This window comes from Mandrillus leucophaeus, unplaced genomic scaffold, assembly GCF_000951045.1.
Source record: "Mandrillus leucophaeus isolate KB7577 unplaced genomic scaffold, Mleu.le_1.0 Scaffold56, whole genome shotgun sequence".
Taxonomy (NCBI): Eukaryota; Metazoa; Chordata; class Mammalia; order Primates; family Cercopithecidae; genus Mandrillus; species Mandrillus leucophaeus.
This window is the reverse complement of record NW_012106030.1, coordinates 139466-160990: the sequence shown is the minus strand read 5'-3', so window position 1 is coordinate 160990 and position 21525 is coordinate 139466. Positions and strand designations below refer to the sequence as shown.

The 21525-nt window shown below is 39.7% G+C and overlaps 1 protein-coding gene across 1 annotated transcript in view; it reads right to left on the bottom strand.

Annotated features, from left to right (window-relative positions):
- Positions 1 to 410: 410 nt before the first annotated feature.
- Positions 411 to 21525, bottom strand: part of RNF144B (ring finger protein 144B) — an 81685-nt gene continuing 60570 nt past the window's right edge. Inside the window, exons 5-8 of the mRNA XM_011998161.1 lie at positions 11701 to 11905; positions 9309 to 9453; positions 5618 to 5707; positions 411 to 4078 (exon numbers count right to left, since the gene is read on the bottom strand). Coding sequence (XP_011853551.1) covers positions 3938 to 4078; positions 5618 to 5707; positions 9309 to 9453; positions 11701 to 11905 — 581 coding nt within the window. The 3' untranslated portion in view covers positions 411 to 3937. The remainder of the gene's footprint in view (positions 4079 to 5617; positions 5708 to 9308; positions 9454 to 11700; positions 11906 to 21525) is intronic.

Sequence of the window (21525 nt, the reverse complement as noted above, 5' to 3'; positions counted from 1 at the left end):
ATTTCTTTTAAGAAGTAAAGTAGCAAGAGTTATTTCCATAGATGGTATTGCAAATTCTGGTACATTTTGTAAATTCAGAACCTAGGATTTAACAGTGACTTGGTTGGTTCTTAGAGGATAAAATTGAACATGCTTAGAATTGTGCAGCGCAACAAAGGTTAACACAATTGATTTCCTGCTCACATTTATTGTGGCTAGAGAGCCTATTTTCTTCTCCAAAAATTGGAAAAATATAACACAATAGCAATTTTTTAAAATACATAAAACTTCCCAGATCATGACATGAGACATAACAGCCTGTATATATCAATTGTGATCGCTTTATAAAATGTCATTCATCTAATGCATTTCTGAAATTGCCCTTAAAGCTACACATACACACATGACTCTATATCACATAAAGGCATCCATTCATGAACAGAAAGAAAAGTCTTTTATAAGTACTGTGTAGGGAAGGCTAAAGTAATACATACTTAGATTCAGAATAATTTTTAAGAAAAAACGTGGGGTTCCAAGAAACGGTGATTTACATTCAAATGAACATGTACATTTGCAAACCTGGATAAGTAATATTTTCATGAAGCACGCTACTAGAAAATTCACACTGAATTATTTGTTTTTCAAAGGCCTCTTTCAAAGTACAGACTCCAAGTCCAAAGCAAATACCCACAGCATGAACAAATAGGATGCCTAAGATTCTAACATTTGCTTCTGCATGGCTTTCCTCCTCACTTCCCTACTTCATAACAAGAAAAAATTTCCTAGATGGGACAATGGTAAGATGTTGTGCTAATACATTCCATAGGATTACTGGATGCTGGACTATTACATCCAGGTTACAATTTGGGGATGGATTTTTTATATCTATTGCAAATGGACTACACTCCAAACGCAAAAAGATTCCTGCCATAGCAGAGAATCCAAATATCCCTAATACAGAAAGAGAATCATTCAGAAAGGACAAAGCTGGCAGACTGAGAAAGGAGGCAAGAGTAAACTCTGTCACTGGCCAATTATCTAAAACAAGAATAGCAGCCTCTGTTATCAAAGTTGCCAGTTAAAATTGTCAGCTGTCAGGCACAGTGACACACACCTGTAATCCCAACACTTTGGGAGGCCAAGGTGGGTGGATCGCTTAAGCCCAGGAGTTTGAGACAAGCCTGGGCAACACAGAGAAACTCCATCTCTACAAAAAGTACAAAACTTAGCCAGGTGTGGTGGTGTGTGCCTGTAGTCCCAGCTGCTCAGGAGGCTAAGGTGGGAGGAATGCTTGAGCCCAGGAGGTAGGGGTTCTGTGAACCATGATCATGCCACTGCACTCCAGCCTGGGTGACAAAGGGAGACCCTGTCCAAAAAAACAAAAAGTTGCCAGCTGTCTTCTCTATAAACAGTCTCTAGATTGGTTTGCATCATGCCCTTTGATGCACCAGATATGTTTAACCAACCTAGTTTTGTTGATTCTGACAATCTCACACATTTAAGAATTTACCATTTTTCAGGCACTTTTCAACGTTAAAAAAAATTAAATCCAGTTATTCAAAATCAGTTTGACAAACAACCCCCACTCCGTAGCCCTGGCCAAAAAAAAAATAAGCAGCTAATTCGGTGATACGATCTCTGTAAGGCGGCAAATTCCTTCAATTTTCCAAGGAAATAGCATATATATTTTCTTCCATCTTAACTCCAAATTTGGGACCTCTTCCTCTGGTAACACAGTATTTTATGTTACTTGAAATCAGCCCCCATTTAAAAGACTCTTAGTGGCACCAAGCTTAAAGAGTTTACTGACAGAGGACATCGCCACTATTAACATTCTTGTTACAAAAATTCAGTTTCAGTTGAGTTCCCCTGAGCAGTTATAAATGCCTTTTACCTATAATGAGGCAGTAGGCTATGTGTAAAACAAAGCAAATGAACTGTTCAAATATATGTAAATCTATAATTATACTAACATGAACTACACTGATAGAAGACAGTGTTTTTCTCTGAAATATTTAGAGTTTCAAAAGAAAAAGACACAATATTAAGAAATTTCTAATAGATGATTAAAAATGATTTTGGTTGGTTGCCATTCCCAGGTTTTCCCAGAGTTCTCATCTATGTTCTATACAATGTGTAAATTAAAATGTACATGACCAATTGATGTACTACACATACATCAGATATCAATATATACACGTGAATTAAAGTTCCTTAAATATACACATCCCCACTTAGGATATATCCTATTACATAGGCAAAGCATCATCCTTTAATAATAGGTCCAAGATAGCAGCAATTTGATATTCTATTATCTAGTTACCTCAGAAAATATCATAGATCCTGGATAGTTCCTGATATGGTATCCCTGGCTTCAAGAACTCTACAGTAACATTTAGCATAGGTCTCATGAAGCACCAGGCTACACTGTCAATAGCAATTATATAATCCTGTCATTGGAGAAAAGGTTTTAGCCTTTCAAAACCTCGTTATTCAAATCTGACTAATGGTATAATGGAAAAAATAAGTCACAATGAGGTGATATATAAATTTAAACTAAAATATATAAAGCATTTCTATTTTATTTCTTACATGTTTTTGTTGCTGTTTTATCAGTGCCTTGTAACAAAGTATTCAGACTGTCCTAACAGATGCTGAAACAGCAATAATAAATTATGCTGAGAAAAGAGCTGCTCTGTGTTTGAAAATATGTAAATGACTCGGTTATCAATTAGTGTTTTTACAAACAGAGATGGCAGGATATTGTACTAAGTACTGTTTTAAAAGAGTTATGAGTCTATACCCTTGGGTAAGTTATGAACTTACAACCAAAATTCACATATATAATATGCAAAAAATCTTTAGGCAGATTTACAATAAACCATTTCAGTCACAGAAGGATAGAATGGCTCTTAAGTAAACATTTATTTTGTGTGTACTATTGGGTGTATCCATGCATGCTCAATGGATAGAAATTACAGGCAGGCTGCAAGTCACATGGATTCTAGATGTACATAATATACACTTTAATATTTACTCTCCATGTGTACTCTTAGGCCCGATTCCAAATCTACTGGGTATGTGAACACAGATCCTGAGAAAGGTCCCAGTTATCTATGACGGAAGTTTTGAAACTCTACCACTCTACCCGTATTTCATATGAAACAATTTTGTAGATCACAGCTACTGGCTGTAAGAGACAAGTTGGCCAACTTAGAAAACTTACATTTGCCAAGGGAGAGACACTAAATTAGAACATATTGTTTAACAGGCTGTAACTCTTTTACTGGGAAGGGGCAACTCCCTCTGCACAGCAGTTTCTCCTGCTTGAAGCTGAGATCACACAAAGAGAAACCTATTGTGTTTCTGCCAAATCACAGCGGGAACACTGGGGACAGCACACCCAGTAGCCAGCAGAGGCACAACCACCATATCAACTGCTGAGATCAGCAGCCTGCTTTACAGCTCCTATGAGGATTTCTCGTCACACAGTCTTATCCTTCTCCTCATCAGGTTTCCCCTGTGTTTCTCGTGGTAGTCAAATCAACACAGAACAGGCTCTGGCTTCTTGGTTATCTTGTATGTTGCCAACCATGCCAACACACTTGTTATATCAAATGTTCCCTCACGCTCCGTGAATTTGGCTGGAAGTTGAACAGTCCAGTGAGATCCTTTGGAAGATAAAATGGTATGTGCATTCATCTCAAGCAACCCCAAAGCTCCTGACATGCTCCATAGACACAGCTGGACTGTTGAGCCCAGTTCTTGTTACACAGGAACGCTCACACCCAGGACTTGGCCTTTCCTGATGCTGAAGGCGGGCAGGCAAGTTCAAAGTCTGGACACAGAGGCACTTTCAAAGTTGGCAAGGAGAAGGAGGCAAGGTCACTAAATGGGGCTTCATCACTGTGCCATCTCACGTAACTCACACATCTGGGGCAAACGAACACAGAGATCTTTAGGTTGTGGATGGGTCGTGCTTTTTCTTCTTGCCCCGACAGGACTTGCAGACACAACAGATTATACATGGGGAGGCCAGGAGTAACAAGGGTGAAGTAACCAAGGCAATGATGCCCAAGCCTACGAGAATCCCCACCACCTGGAAATTTCAAAGAAAAGCATATCTCAGCAATTAAGTCTTTCAATATGTATACTTATTCCAACTATACTATCTGCTGTGGGCCAAATGTTTGTGTCCCCCTGAAGCTCATATGTTGAAACCCTAAATCCCCGATGTGATGGTATTTGCAGACGAGGCCTTTAGAAGCTAGTTGGTTTATGAAGGCAGGGCCCTCATGATGGGATTCGTGCTCTTACGAGAACACATGCCAGAGAGCTTGCTTCTTTCTCTAGGCTCTATGCCATGCGAAGACACAGCAAAAAAAAAATGGCCATCTTCAAACCAGGAAGAGAGCCCTTGCTAGGACACGACCATGCTGTCACCTGAACCTCAGACTTCTCAGCCTCCAGAACTATGAGAGGTAAATTTCTGTTCTTTAAGCCTCCCAGTCTATGGTCATTTGTTATAGCAGCCTGAACAAGACATCATCTCAGGCACATAGAACAGTTACATTTCTGGGATCTTTCAGCTAGTGCCCAGGATTGATCTGAATTGGAGAGAAGCCAGAGAGATACAAAGGACCACATCAAGGATGGAAACCATCCAAATGCCAACTCAAGCTGTCGCAAGCTCAGCATAGTCATGAATTATCAGTGTTGGTGCTCTCTCTACCTGAATTTCCTCAACTAGCTCATGGGGATGTTAATGATTACTAGGATATTAGCACTGACTCCATCCAAAGGAACACGACCTTTAATAAATATAAAACACTATTAAAAATAAACCATGACTCCTTTTGAACCTGCCACATAAACACACAATGGCATGTACAGAGGGATCTAAGCCCCAGGAAGGGCTCACAGGGTTTCAGAGCACTGCCTGATATGGTTTGGCTGTGTCTCCACCCAAATCTCATCTTGAATTGCAATAATCCCCATGTGTCAAGGGCAGGGTCAGGTGGAGATAATTGAATTATGGGGGTGGTTTCCCCCATACTGTTCTTGTGGTAGTGAATAAGTTTCATGAGACGTGATGGTTTTATAAAAATGGGAGTTCCCCTGCACAAGCTCTCTCACCTGCCGCCATTTACGATGTGACTTTGCTCCTCCTCTGCCTTCTGCCATGACTGTGAGGCCTCCCCAGCCATGTGGAATTGTGAGTCCATTAAACCCCTTTCCTTAATAACTAGCTTAGTCTCAGGTATGTCTTTATTAGTAGTGTGAGAACAGACTAATACACTACCTTTGAAAGGTAATATGCCTTAAAGGGCTTTAGGAAAGTCATTCCACTGTTCCTCAAGAGGAAAGAATATCTGCCTGCATTCTGCATGTCACTGTTGATTGCCTGGCAGCTCTGGTGCCCCCGCTCCTCCACTTGTCCTTAAGGAGACCGTGCTCATGAATTAACTTTAGGTAGTTACCCCATTACTTTTCCCTAGTCCTGCCCTGGCACTCTCCAGAAGCTCCCAGGCTGAGATGGGACCTCCCAGGAGGGAATAGTGCAGGGAAGAGGAAGAGGGGGGCTCTTTAAGCCATCATGGTTTTGGTTTATGTCACGCTCCCTGTAAGGTCAGGGTACCTGTGTTCGGTTCCACATCACTGACGCTCTTGAGTGGCCAAGTTTATTCCTGCATGGCCCTTTGTCATAATGTCTGAGGAAAATGTCATTCTGAAAAATAAAAAGATTGGTTTCAGTAAATATGCAGTTTTAAATTGAGAAATGAATACAAACCACATCAGATCACCAAATGGAAGGCAAAGTTTTTCTCTGGTGATATCAGTGACTCCCTCTAGAATTCCAAGCCCATAATCTTTATCTTGGTAGTTATGTAAATCACCAAGTGAAAACAGATCATAATCAATAAGAATCTCAATTAATTTTAAGAAAGAAAAAAAAAAAAAGAGTAGTAATGACCTGACTACTTATCTTAGCAAGGCAGCTCTGGCAGAGGTCCAGTGGAATGGGAAGACCAGGAACAAGGTAGCAGAAAGGCTGGTGTGGCAAACCAGGAGAGAGAGCACGCCAGTGACTGAGGACGGATGGAGAAGAGGAAGTTACAGTCCTAAGATATTAAGAAAGTAACTAGAGAGAAACAAGGAGAAGCAATCACAGAGAAGGGAAAGTGGTTGGGTTGAAAGAAGGCAGTGGCTTTATTGAGAGAAGTGACAACACAGAGATGGAGTTTGTTGGGAAGGTAAGTTTGGACATGTTGAACTTGAGAGATGGTTGAGACATCCAAGCAGGGCTGTTCAAAAAGTTCATCATATAGAACTACACTGAAAAAACAAAAACAAAAACAAAAACAAAAACAAAACTTGAACCTCAGCAGAGAAATTAGCTCAGGGTCCAAATTAGGTGTAGATAATCTATCTAATAGTCTGTTCATTAGACAAATGGAGAAAGGGGTCTCAATTGGGCATCAGTGTACGTGGGACAGAAGAAACCATAGAAGAGACTGAGATTAACTAGGAAGAGGGCTAAACTGAGAAGCAAAGAGGCTGCTGAACACAGGCATTTAAGACTGGGTCAAAGAAGAGGCTAGAAAGGGAACTGGGATATGACCAGAAAGGTAGAAGAGAAACCAACAGAGGTAGTATCACTGAAATGGATGTGGTCAAGATGTTAAATGCAGCAGAGAATCTAGGTACACTAAGAACAAGTATTATTGGATTCTGCCAGTAAGAAATCACTCAAAATCTGGGAAAGGGGTACAGTCGGGGTATGACTACATGGCCATCCGCGCACATTGTAGTGTTTGGAAGGTAAGTAATGTCAGTAGCAAGAGGTGATTAGGCTTTTTTTGAAGCTTGGCTTCTAAAGGAAAGATAAATAGAGGGGTAGTAAGGAAAAGATGCAGGCTTTAAGAAAAACGTTTACTTGTGTTTAAATGTGACACAGTCGAATGCATGGATATGCTGAGAGAGTGTAGAGTGGAAACTGAAACCACAGGAGAGGAAAGAGATAACTGAACAGCTCAAGTCTCTAAGGCTATGGACAGGAATAGAATTCTAAAGCAGACAATTAAGCATAACTCATCCTCTGAAACTACAGGGGTGAGAATCAAGGCAGGAACAAGCTCAACTCCAACAACACTCAAAATTCCTGTTTCGTGTCGGTCTCAGGCCTGGATTTTAGACAGTCACCCCTGTCCTGGCCCCAGGCTCTCACACTTTTCTATAAACAGAGATCCACACCATCATCTGATGTAGAACTCCACTTGCGTAGAGAAAAACATCATTACCAACAATCCAATGCCCCTGGCTAAAACTGAAAATGAGATCTTAGAAAACAGTCACCAGAAAAAAGATGCTTCGACATTTGAAGTATGTGTATTCAGCCATTTAACAGCTGCACCATTTCATCTCCAGAACCAGAACAGCACAAGAGACAGAACAGCATGTTCTTTGCAACACCATCCCCCAAACACATTTCAGCCAAAGGATGGAGATCTGGTGCACATAATTGTTCCCTTATACTCTGGCCTCCTAAAGAGAACCTCATGGGCTCGGCCTCCTTGTGGATATGAACCCAATTAATATTCTGGTGAAACCTGAAGGAAAACAAACAAACAAAAAACTGTTTTTCACTTGTAATGCATGTGTAATGTACAGTCAATAAAATCCTCATCCAGAATATCACTCATTTAGCTGTGTGCTAGGTCTTAAATATCAAACAAAATTGTAATTCAAGGGCCTATGACAAATCAATTTCTAAATGGAAAATATATCTTCCAACCTGAGCTGCTGAACTTCTAGAGTCTAAAATGTCCATTTTCTTCCCCCCAGTTCATACCTCTTCTTAAATCACTAAGATGGAGGTTATTATTATTATTCATACATGTCATCTTAAACAACATATCGAGTTTTCAGTTAAAAATCAAGCAGGTGGTGGCCAGCAGATATTACATGCTAACTGCACACTCACTACTCACTAAGCTTGTCTGAACTAAAGCACTACACAAATCACTTGTTGGATTAAAGCAAATCAAGCAATCAAAACAAAGAGTGAGAAAAGAATAGCAACTCAATGGTAACTGAGGGCTTACACTGATATGGACATATTTCAGAGGTCCAAATTGCCAAAACAGAGTGTTATCTACAAACAACTTATGCTACCCCAAACTTTAAAAGACCAGAAGTGAAGTAAGACCTACTCACTAACCCTTCACACTGCATTTTTAACTCTGAAGTTACCATTAGCCTTGGCACAGGGCTGAATAAAACTGCACCTGAATGTGAGAAGACTTGATTCACGAATGGTGAGAAAAAATTAAGCCAAGCCCCTTGATCTGGGAAGGGAACACTGTCAAAACAGTAGTGATAATGCTGCATGCCCATGAACAAAAGAAGAGAGAGAGAGAGAGAGAGCGCGCGTGCATGAGGGAGAGGAGAGAGAGAGAGAGAGAGAGCGCATGAGGGAGAGAAGAGAGTTAAGAGACACCATTGATTTGAACCATTTTCCTTTAAATTCAAAAAGAAGAAAAAAACCTAATAGTGGTAGGCAGAATAACTACCTCCCAAAGATATCATGGCCTAATCCCCAGAATCTGTGAATGTGTTACCCTATATGACAAGAGGGATTCTGTAAGTATGATTAAATTAAGAACCCTGAGATAAAGGAGATTATCCTACATTATCCTGATGGGCCCAATCTCATCACATTGGTCCTTTAGGCAGAGAACCTTTCCCAGCTGTGGTCAGAGGGAGCAATGACTAAGAAAGAAGGGAGTGAGAGATCTGATGTTGCTGGCTTTGAAGATGGAGGAAGAGGCCACAAGCTAAGGAAAGCAGACAGCCTCTAAGGCAAGAAAACAGATTCTCCCTTAGAGCCTCCAGAAAGAAATGCAGCCCAGCTGACACCTTGATTTTAATCCAGCAAGACCTATATCAGACTTCCAAAGTGAAAAACTGTGGGATAATTTTTTGTGTGTGTGGTATTTTAAGCCACTAAGTATGTGCTAATTAGTTACAACAGCAATATAAAATGAAGACATTAATAGTCCTTTACATAATAGAGACAATGTCCAAATAGCAAGAAATGCCCCTAAAACAAAAGCTTGCCTTTAACACCAAGGTGGCATATGTAAGGTCATCAAAAAGATGTTTTTAGATATCTAAAGTAGCAGACTTAGGAAGTCTCATTAAGAAAAATAAATTCCTTTTGCAGGACAAAAATCATCTCAATATTTTAAAGGAAAATCTGTAGGATATCGGCTGTGGTGCAGATACAGTGTACAAAAAACCATACAACAAACCTAGGTGGCACTTACGTCCAAGTTCTGGAGGCAGTACCAGCAAAATGTATGCTTGCAGTTTTTGCACATCATCTGAGCGCAGCCTTCATTGCGTTCGATATAAACCCGGCAAACTGGGCATTGCTTAATGGGGGCTTCTGCATCTGTCCCAAAGAGGGCTCTAGAAACAAAATGGATGAGAAATGGTCATCAGTTGAATTCCCAGGGCTCCTGATGGTTAGATAATGAACTCATAGTTATCCATGCTTAATTCACTTCCAAAAGACAGGGTGTGGGCAAAAACATTATTAGATGTACAGACAACTCATACAAGAAAGAATATTTATTTTGGCTTTCTGTGAATTATATAATTACAGTTTCCACCACTGATTTAACTCACTATTTTGTCAAATTAATATTTCATTCCCTAAGCATGCATTGCCTAAATAAGAACAGCAAGGAGTTGGCTACACAGCAGAGAAACTAGGTTAGGGTCAAACTGGGCGTATATAATCTAATGGTCTGTTCATTAGACAAATGGAGAAGGGGGTCTCAAATATCAACACTTTAAAATAATGTCCAATACTTTCAAAAGACCTTCTCCAAACAGACAAATAGACCAATACAGGCTCACAGCCCCAAGGGGCACAGAAAATAAGCAATAGGAATTGGAGTGGGAGAGACGGATAGGTGAGCGATAGCACCAGGTAACACTTTAGCTACTGCCCATCAAAACTACCACCCAGCACACAGACATAGCCAATTCACAGAGTGTTGTCAAATCTATTATCAGATTTCATATGAACAATAACCTCATATTGTCATAAGACAGTTATTACAGGTTGAGCATCCCTAGTCCAAAATTTGAAATCCAAAATGCTCCAAAATCTGAAACTTTTTGAGTGCCAACATGACAAAGGAAAGGAAATGCTCATTGGAGCCTTTCTGACTTCTGATATTCAGAGTAAGGATGTTCAACCAATAAACCTATAATGAAAGTATTTCAAAATCTGAAAAAACTGAGATCTGAAACACTTCTTACCCCAAGTATTTTGGATAGGGGACGCTCAACTTGTATCTTAATTCCCTTATTTTCAGATAAGGAAACAGACTCACAGAGGCTGAGTGACTTCTATGAGACACACAGATGCTAAGTGACAATGTCAGAATGCAAACCCTCCTATCCTCTGAGTTCTTTACATTGCCCTGTGATACCCGCAGAGCTTCCTGCTACGGCCACGAAAATGTAGGCAACACTGGTTTAAATCTGGCTGAGAGGGCACATGCGTGCCACGTGTATTAGCTCTTTTATTCCTCTCCATTTGTTTGTTCTGACATTCAAGCACAGCATCATAGCCAGGTAGCATTACTATACCTGAAGCCTGGTTCTACACATTCTGGGTGCACTGTGTGATTAAGCCAATGGGGTTACAACACTGGTGTTTTGTTCTTGCTGATGCAGAACAACTATAGCCTCAAGCAAAGCAGGAATGAAACACAGAGGTCTCTCACTCTGGGCACTGCTGCTGCCATAAAAACCCTCTGTGTCGTCCAAGTGCAGTGGCTTATGTCTGTAATCCCAGCACTTTGGGAGGTGTAGGTGGGTGGATCACTTGAGGTCAGGATTTCAAGACCAGCCTGGCCAATATGGTGAAACCCCATCTCTACTAAAAATACAAAAATTAGCCAAGCATGGTGGCAAGTGCCTGTAACCCCAGCTAATCAGGAGGCTGAGGCAGGAGAATCACTTGAACCCAGGAGGCGGTGGTTGCAGTGAGCCAAGATCATGCCACTGCCCTCCAGCCTAGGCAACAGAGCAAGACTCTGTCTCAAAAACAAAACAAAACAAAACAAAAACCCCACTGTACTAAAAAGGTACAGATTTAATTGCTTCCTATCACAACAAAATCTCAACCTTTACAAAGCATAAAGTATCACAAGAGAACCCTCCTTTCTATGTGCTGAAAGAATTTAGGACCATTATTTCTATTCCTGCATTCTTTCTAATATGACTGTCACACATCATGAGCTGGCAATTTAGTCAGCTAAGAAAATTTCTGTCTCATTTTGCAAGCAACAAGAATAATATATCCCAATACAGGCAGATACGGCATCTGAGCAAATGGCTGGGACAAGTCACGATTTCCTACTGAGAACCAGTAGACCACAGTGCCTTGCTACCTAAAGAGAAAGCAAAACTCATACAAACTTTAATTCCAGCAATATCTGGAAGATTCCTCTGGGGCGAACAACTAGAAATGCTTTAGTATTGGCAACTTACCAATTCTGAGACACTTCTACGGGAAGTTCTGCAAGAAAACAACCAATCTCTAAACGCCATCACAACGTAATTCCTTCTACATGTAACGTATGTTGAGTTTCTAAGAGAACTATTGAATAATCCCAAAGACAAAGTTTCCTTTCTTACCTGTGCTCTGTTGGCAGGACAACAGGCTGATTGTCTCTACAGGAGACCTCTGCATGCCAAGCATCCTTGCAACACGAGCAGAATTTCAGGTGGCAAGAAGGGCATTCCACCAGCACAGGCTGTCCTGGGTCACTCGATGCAATAGGGCACACTGTCTGACAGTCTGCAACAGGACACCATGTTCGGTAGGGGTCCAGATGAACTTCTAAAGTGTAAAGAAAGAAAATGTGATGGTCTGCCCGATTCACATTTGAGTCTTTCTCACCTTCATTTGCCCTTTTATTTATATAATGTATTTGGAACCAGAGTCTCACTGTGTTGCCCAGGCTGGAGTGCAGTGGCACGATTTCAGCTCACTGCAACCTCCCCCGCCCGGGTTCAACCGATTCTCCTGCCTCAGCCTCCCAAATAGCTGGGACTACAGGTGCACACCACCATGCTTGGCTAATTTTTGTATTTTTAGTAAAGACGGGTTTCACCATGTTGGCCAGGCTGATCTCGAATTCCTGACCTCAAGTGATCCGCCTACCTGGGCCTCCCAAAGTGCTGAGATTACAGGCATGAGCCACCGCACTTGCCCCATTTACCCTCTTTTTTAAACTGACGTTTATAGAAGTATAAGACTCTTAGTCTTCATAATGGATCCAAACCTATCATTTACAAGGTCGCTAAGCCCTGCCACATTTCTCCAAGTAGGTACTAATGGAATAGTTCACCATTGCCTTTATGAACAGATAAAAAGTGTTCTCTATAAACAAAATTCACAAAACTTTTAGAATATTTCCCACTTTTGAGCATGTAAAATAGGCAAAAATCCCAAATCCCTTCTACAATTATTTGGGCACTATCCTGGAAGAGAATTGAACATAAAAAGCAAATTTTTAATAAGGCATTTTTCCAAAAAGACTTCGTCTTTTCAGGCACTGAGAAACAGGTAGTGAGATTTCTTCCACATTCCCAGGAAATTAAAGAACAAGGAAGAAAATAATCAAATAGTTGAGGGACCAAACAGTATTTCGTGTAGCTTAGCCAAGAAGTCGGATTACCTGTCAGTTTGGATATTCTGCTTCCCCACCAATACGCAAGTTAGGAACAATGTGTAAAAGACCCACGTGTTCTAGAAACAAAAGGTAGAGACTTTCACAGACCATTATAATAGCCAGTCATAACACATAGGCTAGTTCCATATGACATGCAGGAAAGAAGGTAGAGCTGGAGAATAGACAGCCATTTATTCAAGGATTTGAAAATCTTGCTTGGTATCTCTTTTTTACTCAGTAGCAGACCCCATGTTCTTTCCATATACTGTGACCTTTAAGGGAACATACCATGTAAAAAAATGTTATTTGAGGGGTAGAGTACCCCTTTTTTCTCTGGACTCATGTATTTTGCAAATTTTGAACTGACGAGATTCTAGTTTTAAACCTCCTAGGGCTCATGATTTCATGATTCCTAGAAATGTACACACATGAGGCAAACAAATCCAAAGGATGGCGCAAAAAGAAAATAAAGGTATTAAGTAGGAATTTAGTTTCGAAAGTCAATAATTTTACACATTCAATATCAGGGAGAAAGTCTGAAATGTTCCGGGAAACTACTGTCTCCACTGATGTCTCGCCTAGAAATGAAATAATTGGATCTATCTTTTATTATTATTATTATTATTATACTTTAAGTTCTAGGGTACATGTGCATAACGTGCAGGTTTGTTACATATGTATACTTGTGCCATGTTGGTGTGCTGCACCCATCAACTCATCAGCATCCATCTACTCGTCATTTATATCAGGTATAACTCCCAATGCAATCCCTCCCCCCTCCCCCCTCCCCATGATAGGCCCTGGTGTGTGATGTTCCCCTTCCCGAGTCCAAGTGATCTCATTGTTCAGTTCCCACCTATGAGTGAGAACATGCGGTGTTTGGTTTTCTGTTCTTGTGATAGTTTGCTAAGAATGATGGTTTCCAGCTGCATCCATGTCCCTACAAATGACACAAACTCATCCTTTTTTATGGCTGCATAGTATTCCATGGTGTATATGTGCCACATTTTCTTAATCCAGTCTGTCACTGATGGACATTTGGGTTGTTATAAGTTTTCATTCAAAAATTGTATCCTTAAACATATGGTCTTATCTAGGAATTCTGGAGGGTGGGGGTCAAAGAACAATGAGCCCTTCACACAAATGCAATCACAAGGAGGAAATCCTGTAATTCACAGATGCTCAGACCCCAACAGAGATGGACCCTCCAAGATCCCTAAAACCTTAAGAAGTCAAGGAAACAGTGGCACACATAGGATCTAAGGTCTTGGTCTTTTATTTCTACACCATTTAATATTTTCTTCCAAACTATGACAACTGCTTCACAAATACTAAGCCCAAAGAAATGAAGGTTAGTATGTAACTGAGAGTGAAAGACTCCCATATCAAATATCTACTTAGCATCCCTTCTAAATCAGAGGTCTTTTAAAAGTTTGATGAAAAAGAAGGAAAACGGAAAGGAAAGTTAAAACACATATTACTGTTAAAATGTATAGCATCCCTAGTGATCACCTTAAAAAGATACAAGGATGCAACTTGTTCTCGTAGCTCTAATCAATTAAAACTACTTGGTACAAGTTCTGACTTGTTTCTATCAGCTTATTATTTCAGGTATCTGGGGTGACAAAATGGAAGCACAGACAATAAATAAAGGAGCAATGATAGGTTTTGATGAATTACTAAAAAGAAAGTAAGCAGTGCAGCTATGGTGCAGTGCAGCTATGGCACAGTCCAATGAAAGCAAGGAAAGAGTTTGAGCCACAGAAAACAGTGACCTTCTGTATTTTTCACTATTATGACAGCACATAAAGGACCATGCAAAGGAGTGTAGAAAAAGAAAAATGGGGAAAACATTACAGTTTTCTACACAATTCCTTCATTAGAAGCCCTTATTCCTTAGGAATGGGTTACAGAGCTTAACTAAGAGCAATAGTGGAGTTACTAAGAGACAGATTTTGACTCTATCCAAAAAGGAAATTGACTACTCTAGCCAACTCTGTAGAGTACGTATTCTACATCTCTCCCAACCCCCCTGAACCTTCCTTATGAAGAAGACCTATCACTATAAAATCTGGACATTCTAGAGATATTCTTTCCCACAATTCCATGAAACTAACTCTTGGGCATGTGACATGATTCTAACCAATGAGAGGGAAAGGCAGGTCCACCAAGGGGCTTCTGGGACTGGATCTCCACCTTGATATGTAGGAAAGAAAGGCCATTCTGTTTGTCCGCCTTTGGACACAACTGTGTGAGGTTATGATTCTTGGACCATCAAAATAATCTTGCACCTCTGAGGTAAAGCTAAGTGATTCAGAGATGCTATTAGGTTGGTGCAAAATAATTGCTGTTTTAATTAAAAACATTAAAAACATGGCAAAAACAGCAATTACTTTTGCATGAACCTAATAAATTAACCAAAACCCATGACAGCCTATCTCTGGACTTCTTATGAGTGAGGTACTGAAATGCCCTTGCTGTTTAAGTCACTTTTAGGCAGGCATTCTGTTCCTTGCATCTGAAAGCATCTTAGCTGATGTGGCTATTTCTGGTAATAGCAAGCAAGTACCCAGTTCAAACAAGGACTATTCCTCCTATGTGGTAGATATTTTATCAAGGAGATTAAAGCATCATGTCCAAGATGACTTTTAAAGTCTTTTTCAAACCAATGATTTTATCATTCTAAATGTGAGGCACATGGAAATGTGTATGTAAGTAGAAATTTAAAAATGCATCCACATACATTATCCTGTAGAAAACATTGTATACAATAAAAAATTTATACACCTTTGTAAAAAGTTAACATGCTATGCCAAGTCTATAAGATTTCTATGTAGGTGAGCAAATAATATACATTCATACAGTTGAACGCCACATAGCTTTTTTTTTTTTTTAAAAAGGAAATCAATATAACAATTTGGAAAGACCTCTAGGCTATATTAAATGTAAGAAAAAAAAAAAAAAAGCAGGCTGGGTGCAGTAGCTCATGTCTGTAGTCCGAGCACTTTGGGAGGCTGAGGCAGGTGGATCACCTGACGTCAGGAGTTCAGAGACCAGCCTGGCCAACATGGTGAAATCCCGTCTCTACTAAAAATACAAAAATTAGCCAGGTGCGGTGGTGGGTGTCTGTTATCCCAGCTACTAGGGAGGCTGAGGCAGGAGAATCATTTGAACCCAGGAGGTAGAGGTTGCAGTGAACCAAGATCGTGCCACTGTACTCCAGCCTGGGCGACAGAGCAAGACTCCATCTCAAAAAAAGAAAAAAAGTGTAAAAAAAGGAGACAGAAAGAGTATAAATGAAACATGCTTATAAAAACATGTATATATAGGCCAGGCACAGCAGCTCACTCCTGTAATCCCAGCACTCTGAGGGGCCAAGGCTGGCGTACCACATTAGCCCAGGAATTCAAGACCAGCCTGGCCAACAGTGGTGAAATCTCATCTCCACAACAACAACAACAAAGTAGCCAGGCATGGTGGCGCACACCTGTAATCCCAGCTAAGTGGGAGGATTGCTTGAGCCTGGGAGGTGAAAGGTACAGTGAGCTGAGATCATGCCACTGCACTCCAGCCTAGGTGACAGAGAGAAACCCTGTCTCAAAATAAATAAAATAAAAATATGTGTATACAGAAATATACTTTAACATTTGCAGAAGAATATTAAAAAAAATAAGTTACTCTCGAGTAAAGGCAGGGGTTAGGGGAGGAGACGAAGATTTACTTCTTCACTAAATTTGAATTTTTTTTTAAAAAAGTTCAAGTATCACTTTCATAATTTTTTAAAATTGGTTTTAAAAAGCTACTTTTGATCTGGCATATGCACAGATAAAGCAATTCTGGAACTAAGCTGTCCCTGGAAAATCATTTACTTTTTTATAATACTGAAACACATTCAAATTTCCCCTTTGTTTCACATTCTTCTCCGTATATACAATTCTCATCCTATGCTTTTACTTTGTCTTAAAAATTCCCTTTCTTCTTCACCACATCATAACCTATCCTTTTTTTTGGAAACAGAGTATGGCTTTGCCGCCCAGGCTGGAGTGCAGTGGCGCCATCTCAGCTCACCGCAAGCTCCACCTCCCAGGTTCACGCCATTCTCCTGTCTCTGCCTCCCGAGTAGCTGGGACTACAGGTGTCCGCCACCACGCCCGGCTAATTTTTTGTATTTTTAGTAGAGACGAGGTTTCACTGTGTTAGCCAGGATGGTCTCGATCTCCTGACCTCATGATCCGCCCGCCTCGACCTCCCAAAGTGCTGGGATTACAGGCGTCAGTCACTGCGCCCGGCCAACCTATCCATTCTTAAGGGAACTTAATTTGGGGGAGGGGCATAGAATCAGTATCTTGTTAATTGCTGCTCTCTATTCATTTCATGGAGATGGCCTCTCTGACTGTAGGCAAGGCTGTTTCTTATACTATTTGTGTGCTCCTACTTACCTGACACAGTGAGGGGATGCCTCCCTATTGATTCAGAGCAGTAATTTCTGGGTTTTTCAAAAGCATATAGATGTATTTCTATGCCAACAATTGACTTATAATGCATATACCAATAATACCATCTTGAATTGCCTTGTATTGGAATTTTCCAATTCACTTCTAGTACTCTCATCAACAGATGTGCACAGCATATTAAAATCATTCAATATCAAGTCTATTGTTGAAAGCATTTTATGATTTCTATTAGACCATAGATCTCCACCCACCTCAATTAGGGTTCTCAAATCTAGAGAGTCGTCAATTTGGTAAGACGTGGAACTTTCCGTATAGCACTTAAACATTAAACCTCCTTTATGAAGTGTCACTTATAAGGGCAACAACGAAAAAAAATTTAACATTAAAGCAAATAACTATCCCTTTTAGAATTCTACTCTTAGTATATAACTTTTATTTTACTTCCTATCTCAGCTTAGTCTTGGATGAGCAATTTACATTCACTGGTTCTCATTCCTATCCACTCAAATCCTTCTTAAGTATCTGAAATGAACTTTTGCTCTAAACACATTAACAAACTGCTGTCTAAAAAGTACAAGTGACATCCCTCTATAGTCACATTCAGCGAATGTTTCCAAATCCATCTCTGACCCTGGACTCTTCTCGTCACTGTCAGGCCCTGTCCTCTCTTCTCTTCTCATGGTCCTTTCTCCTTTATCGTCAATACTGCTTTCTTTCTCCCATCCACGGATGGTATCCAGGCCTTACTCCTAGGTTTCTTTCTTGCTTATTTACGGAACTCATATCATAACTAAGCCTCAACTTCAATTAAATTTGGATTAGTCCAAATGACTTCTCCAGGTATGACCTCTTGTGACTATAAGACTGAAAATTAGATACATGTCAATTATTTATTGTTTATTCAACAAAGGACTGGTTTCAGGTAATTGTTAGAGACCCTGGGCATATGAAGATGAAAAATAGAGGCTTTCTTCTTCAGAAGCTTCACAGTATGAAAAGGGAAATAGATGTTTAAAACAAATACAATGTCAAAAAAAAAAAAAGGGAAACCAAGCAATGCAAATAAATGACAGTGCATCCCATGAGATAACAAAAATGAAAGTATCAACAACTATTGATGAGCATCTCTTAGGGGAAGAGGAAAGAAATATTTAATAGTTACATACAGAAAGTTTCTTATGATTTTTTTTATCCAAATATCCAAATGTAGTTTTCCCTTTAATCAACTCTAAAAACAGGGAGTAAAACTAGTCCTTCCTAATCATAAAACAAAGCAGGAAACACATACTGAGACAAATTACAATGACATTACATTACAAAGAGATAAAGCACCATACAAACAGATCTTTTTCAAAAAAATCCCTGAGGTAGCAACTTTGCAGGCAGCATTTGGAAGCTGTAGAAGACAGAACAGACTTTTTCTGGACATTAGAATTAAAATTCTGTCCTTAAAGAAAACACTGAACAAGGGCACTGGCATTCACATCCCAAAGTGGGATCTTCCCAGCTCATGAGAACCAATTGCTTCTCTTTCCAACTCCAAGTTCAGTGACATTACCTTGGTAGCTTAAAATTAGCCATAGTGGAAGTATTAATATTTCACCGTAGAAACTCAGCCGGGTGTGGTGGCTTACAACTGTAATCCCAGCACCTTTGGAGGCCAAGGTGGGTGGATCACCTGAGGTCAGGTGTTCGAGACCACCCTGGCCAACATAGTGAAACACCTTCTCTACTAAAAAATACAAAATTAGCCAGGCGTGGTGGCACACACCTGTAATCCCAGCCACTCGGGAGGCTGAGGCAGGAGAATCGCTTGAACCCAGGAGGCAGAGATTGCAGTGAGCTGAAATATTGCCACTACACTCCAGCCTGCGCAACAGAGAAAGACTCCGTCTAAAACAACAACAACAACAACAACAAACAAAAACAACAACAAAAAACCCGGCAAGCACTACAATCAGAGTTGTTCCCCTCATCCCGCCAAAGACTGTTGACCAACACCTCATTAAATACAGACCATGGAAGTAATGAATTGGAAGTAAACATACCAATATATTAATATAAAACCTACACCCGGCACAGACAAGTCTGGGAAAGTCAAGTGCAGAATTTGCGCAGCATGACAAGAGGAGAAATCAAAACTGGAACAGCGACAGCTGACTTATCCCTTACAGTCAAACAGCTACACACAGATCATTTACAGAAATTCGTAAATGGCATTTTTGGATAAGAAAAGGGAAATTGGTAACTCTGTCTGAAGGCACAAAGAATACTTATGTAATTTGTTTTTCCGTCTTTCTCTATTTTTGATTCACGGTAGGGACCTCTGAGCTCAAAGTACACGTTTTGCTCTTTCAACTGGGTAACTACTAACTTAGAATTGCTAGACAGTAATGTACAACTACAATTGCGACTATACTTAATATATTACATTCTTGAAAAATGCTAAGAAAGTAGGTGTAAAATGTTTTCATCACAAAACAATGACTATATAAGATAGATAATGCACATGTTAATTTTAGTTATTTCCACAATGTGTGTGTATATATATATATATTTCAAAACATGCTGTAGACAGTAAATACCTACAATTTTATCTGTCAATTTTTAAAAATTCAGTAAATACATGAACAAATAAGATAAGCTCTTTGTTTTTAGTAAATATATATGCAATACAAATGAATAGAGCTAAAAATATTAAGGGTAAAGCAAGCTTCAACTGGTCTTTAAATAAAGGGATTTTAATTCTTTCTTTACTTTTGTATATTTCCTAGGTTTATCTCTTGTCTATGTATTATTGATTTTTGTGAAATAAAAATGTTAAAACCTTTATAATTTTTAAAGATAAAAAATGCCAGAGATAAAGCCTTTGCGATGATCACGTTTGTGAGAACCGGATGACACTGAGCCAATTCTAAGTCTAGCTTTTGAGAGTTACTGACAGTTGCACATTTTAAAAAATTGCATTTAAACCTATAGGTTAGAACCATGAATAAGCAACCAATCTACAGATAGTTTTGACCTGAAAGATTTCCACATTTTATCCAAATAATGCAAACGGAAATGAAATTCTCACATGTAATAAAGCAGTTGAATTTTACAAAAGCAGGAAAACCCCGAATGGAAGTAGCCTTTTGTTTTCACTGAACCCAGCTAGGGTTATCATAGAAGAAAGTATGGTTTTACTCACTAGAGAAACCATCTAACACAAGACTTCCTTCTTTCCTATAAAATAGAGATGTTCAAGATTGAATAGACACTATAAATAAGACACTTAACACAGTGGCTGACACGAAGCAGGTTCTACACAAGAATTAGTGAAATTTCCCCCAATCCTCAACCTTCATGTGTGACTTTAAACTCTTTGAAAGGGGACACACAAATCTGTATTTTTTATCATGATGCTTTTCAAACAATGGGGATTGAGATACCAGTTTAATGGGTTGTGACCAGCATAAAAATGAAATAGATTAGAAAAGAAAATAGAGTGCATCTCACACTAGATTCATGAAACTTTTGCTGGTTCCATCTTGGTGTGTGTGTGTTTGTGTGTGTGTGTGCACGCACGTGTGTGCTGGCTTTCAAACTAAAATGCATTTATTATTCTGGGTCACAGTTCTATACTTTGAAAAATAGTAACTTACACAAAGTTGGTGCTCTATTAATATCTGCTGGATGATTTATGAATGGATGCAACCTGGGAGGTATTCTATAAACTTCACGTTCAATATTGTTAGGTTCACTACACTTTCATATTATGTAAAGCTCCTCCTTTTGCTTCAAATCTGCATTACCCCTTTCCTCTTCTCACTCTCAGCTGATGACCCTCCTTATTTCACGTAGGAAACAAGCAATTAGAAGAGAACCCATGCACAACAAATCTACTAGCCCATCTGCATTCATGTCTGTAACCTCTCCACCTTCTTTTCTGATAGAGAATATGACCTAAACCTACCCCCTAGTAAATCCAATCCCTCCACCTGGCACTGAAATCCATTTTCCTCACAATCTCAAGGATTTGGCTTCTGCAATTACCTCCCCCATCCCTCTCCTGTATCATCCCTTTCTGCTGGATCATGAGTTCAAGAGAAAAACAAAATAAAACAAAACTCCTTGAATATTCACTGCACCCATTTTTCTTCTCATAGTACCCTGAACCCTCTCCAAGCTGGTACTTCTCTGTCATTCCACTAAAACCCACTTGTCAAGATCACCAAAGACCTCTATTACCAACTCTCAGACCATATCTCTCCTCATCTGTCAATAGCATCTGACCCAGTGGACACTCTCCTCCTTAAACACTGTCTTCACCCAGCTTCTAGATTCATATT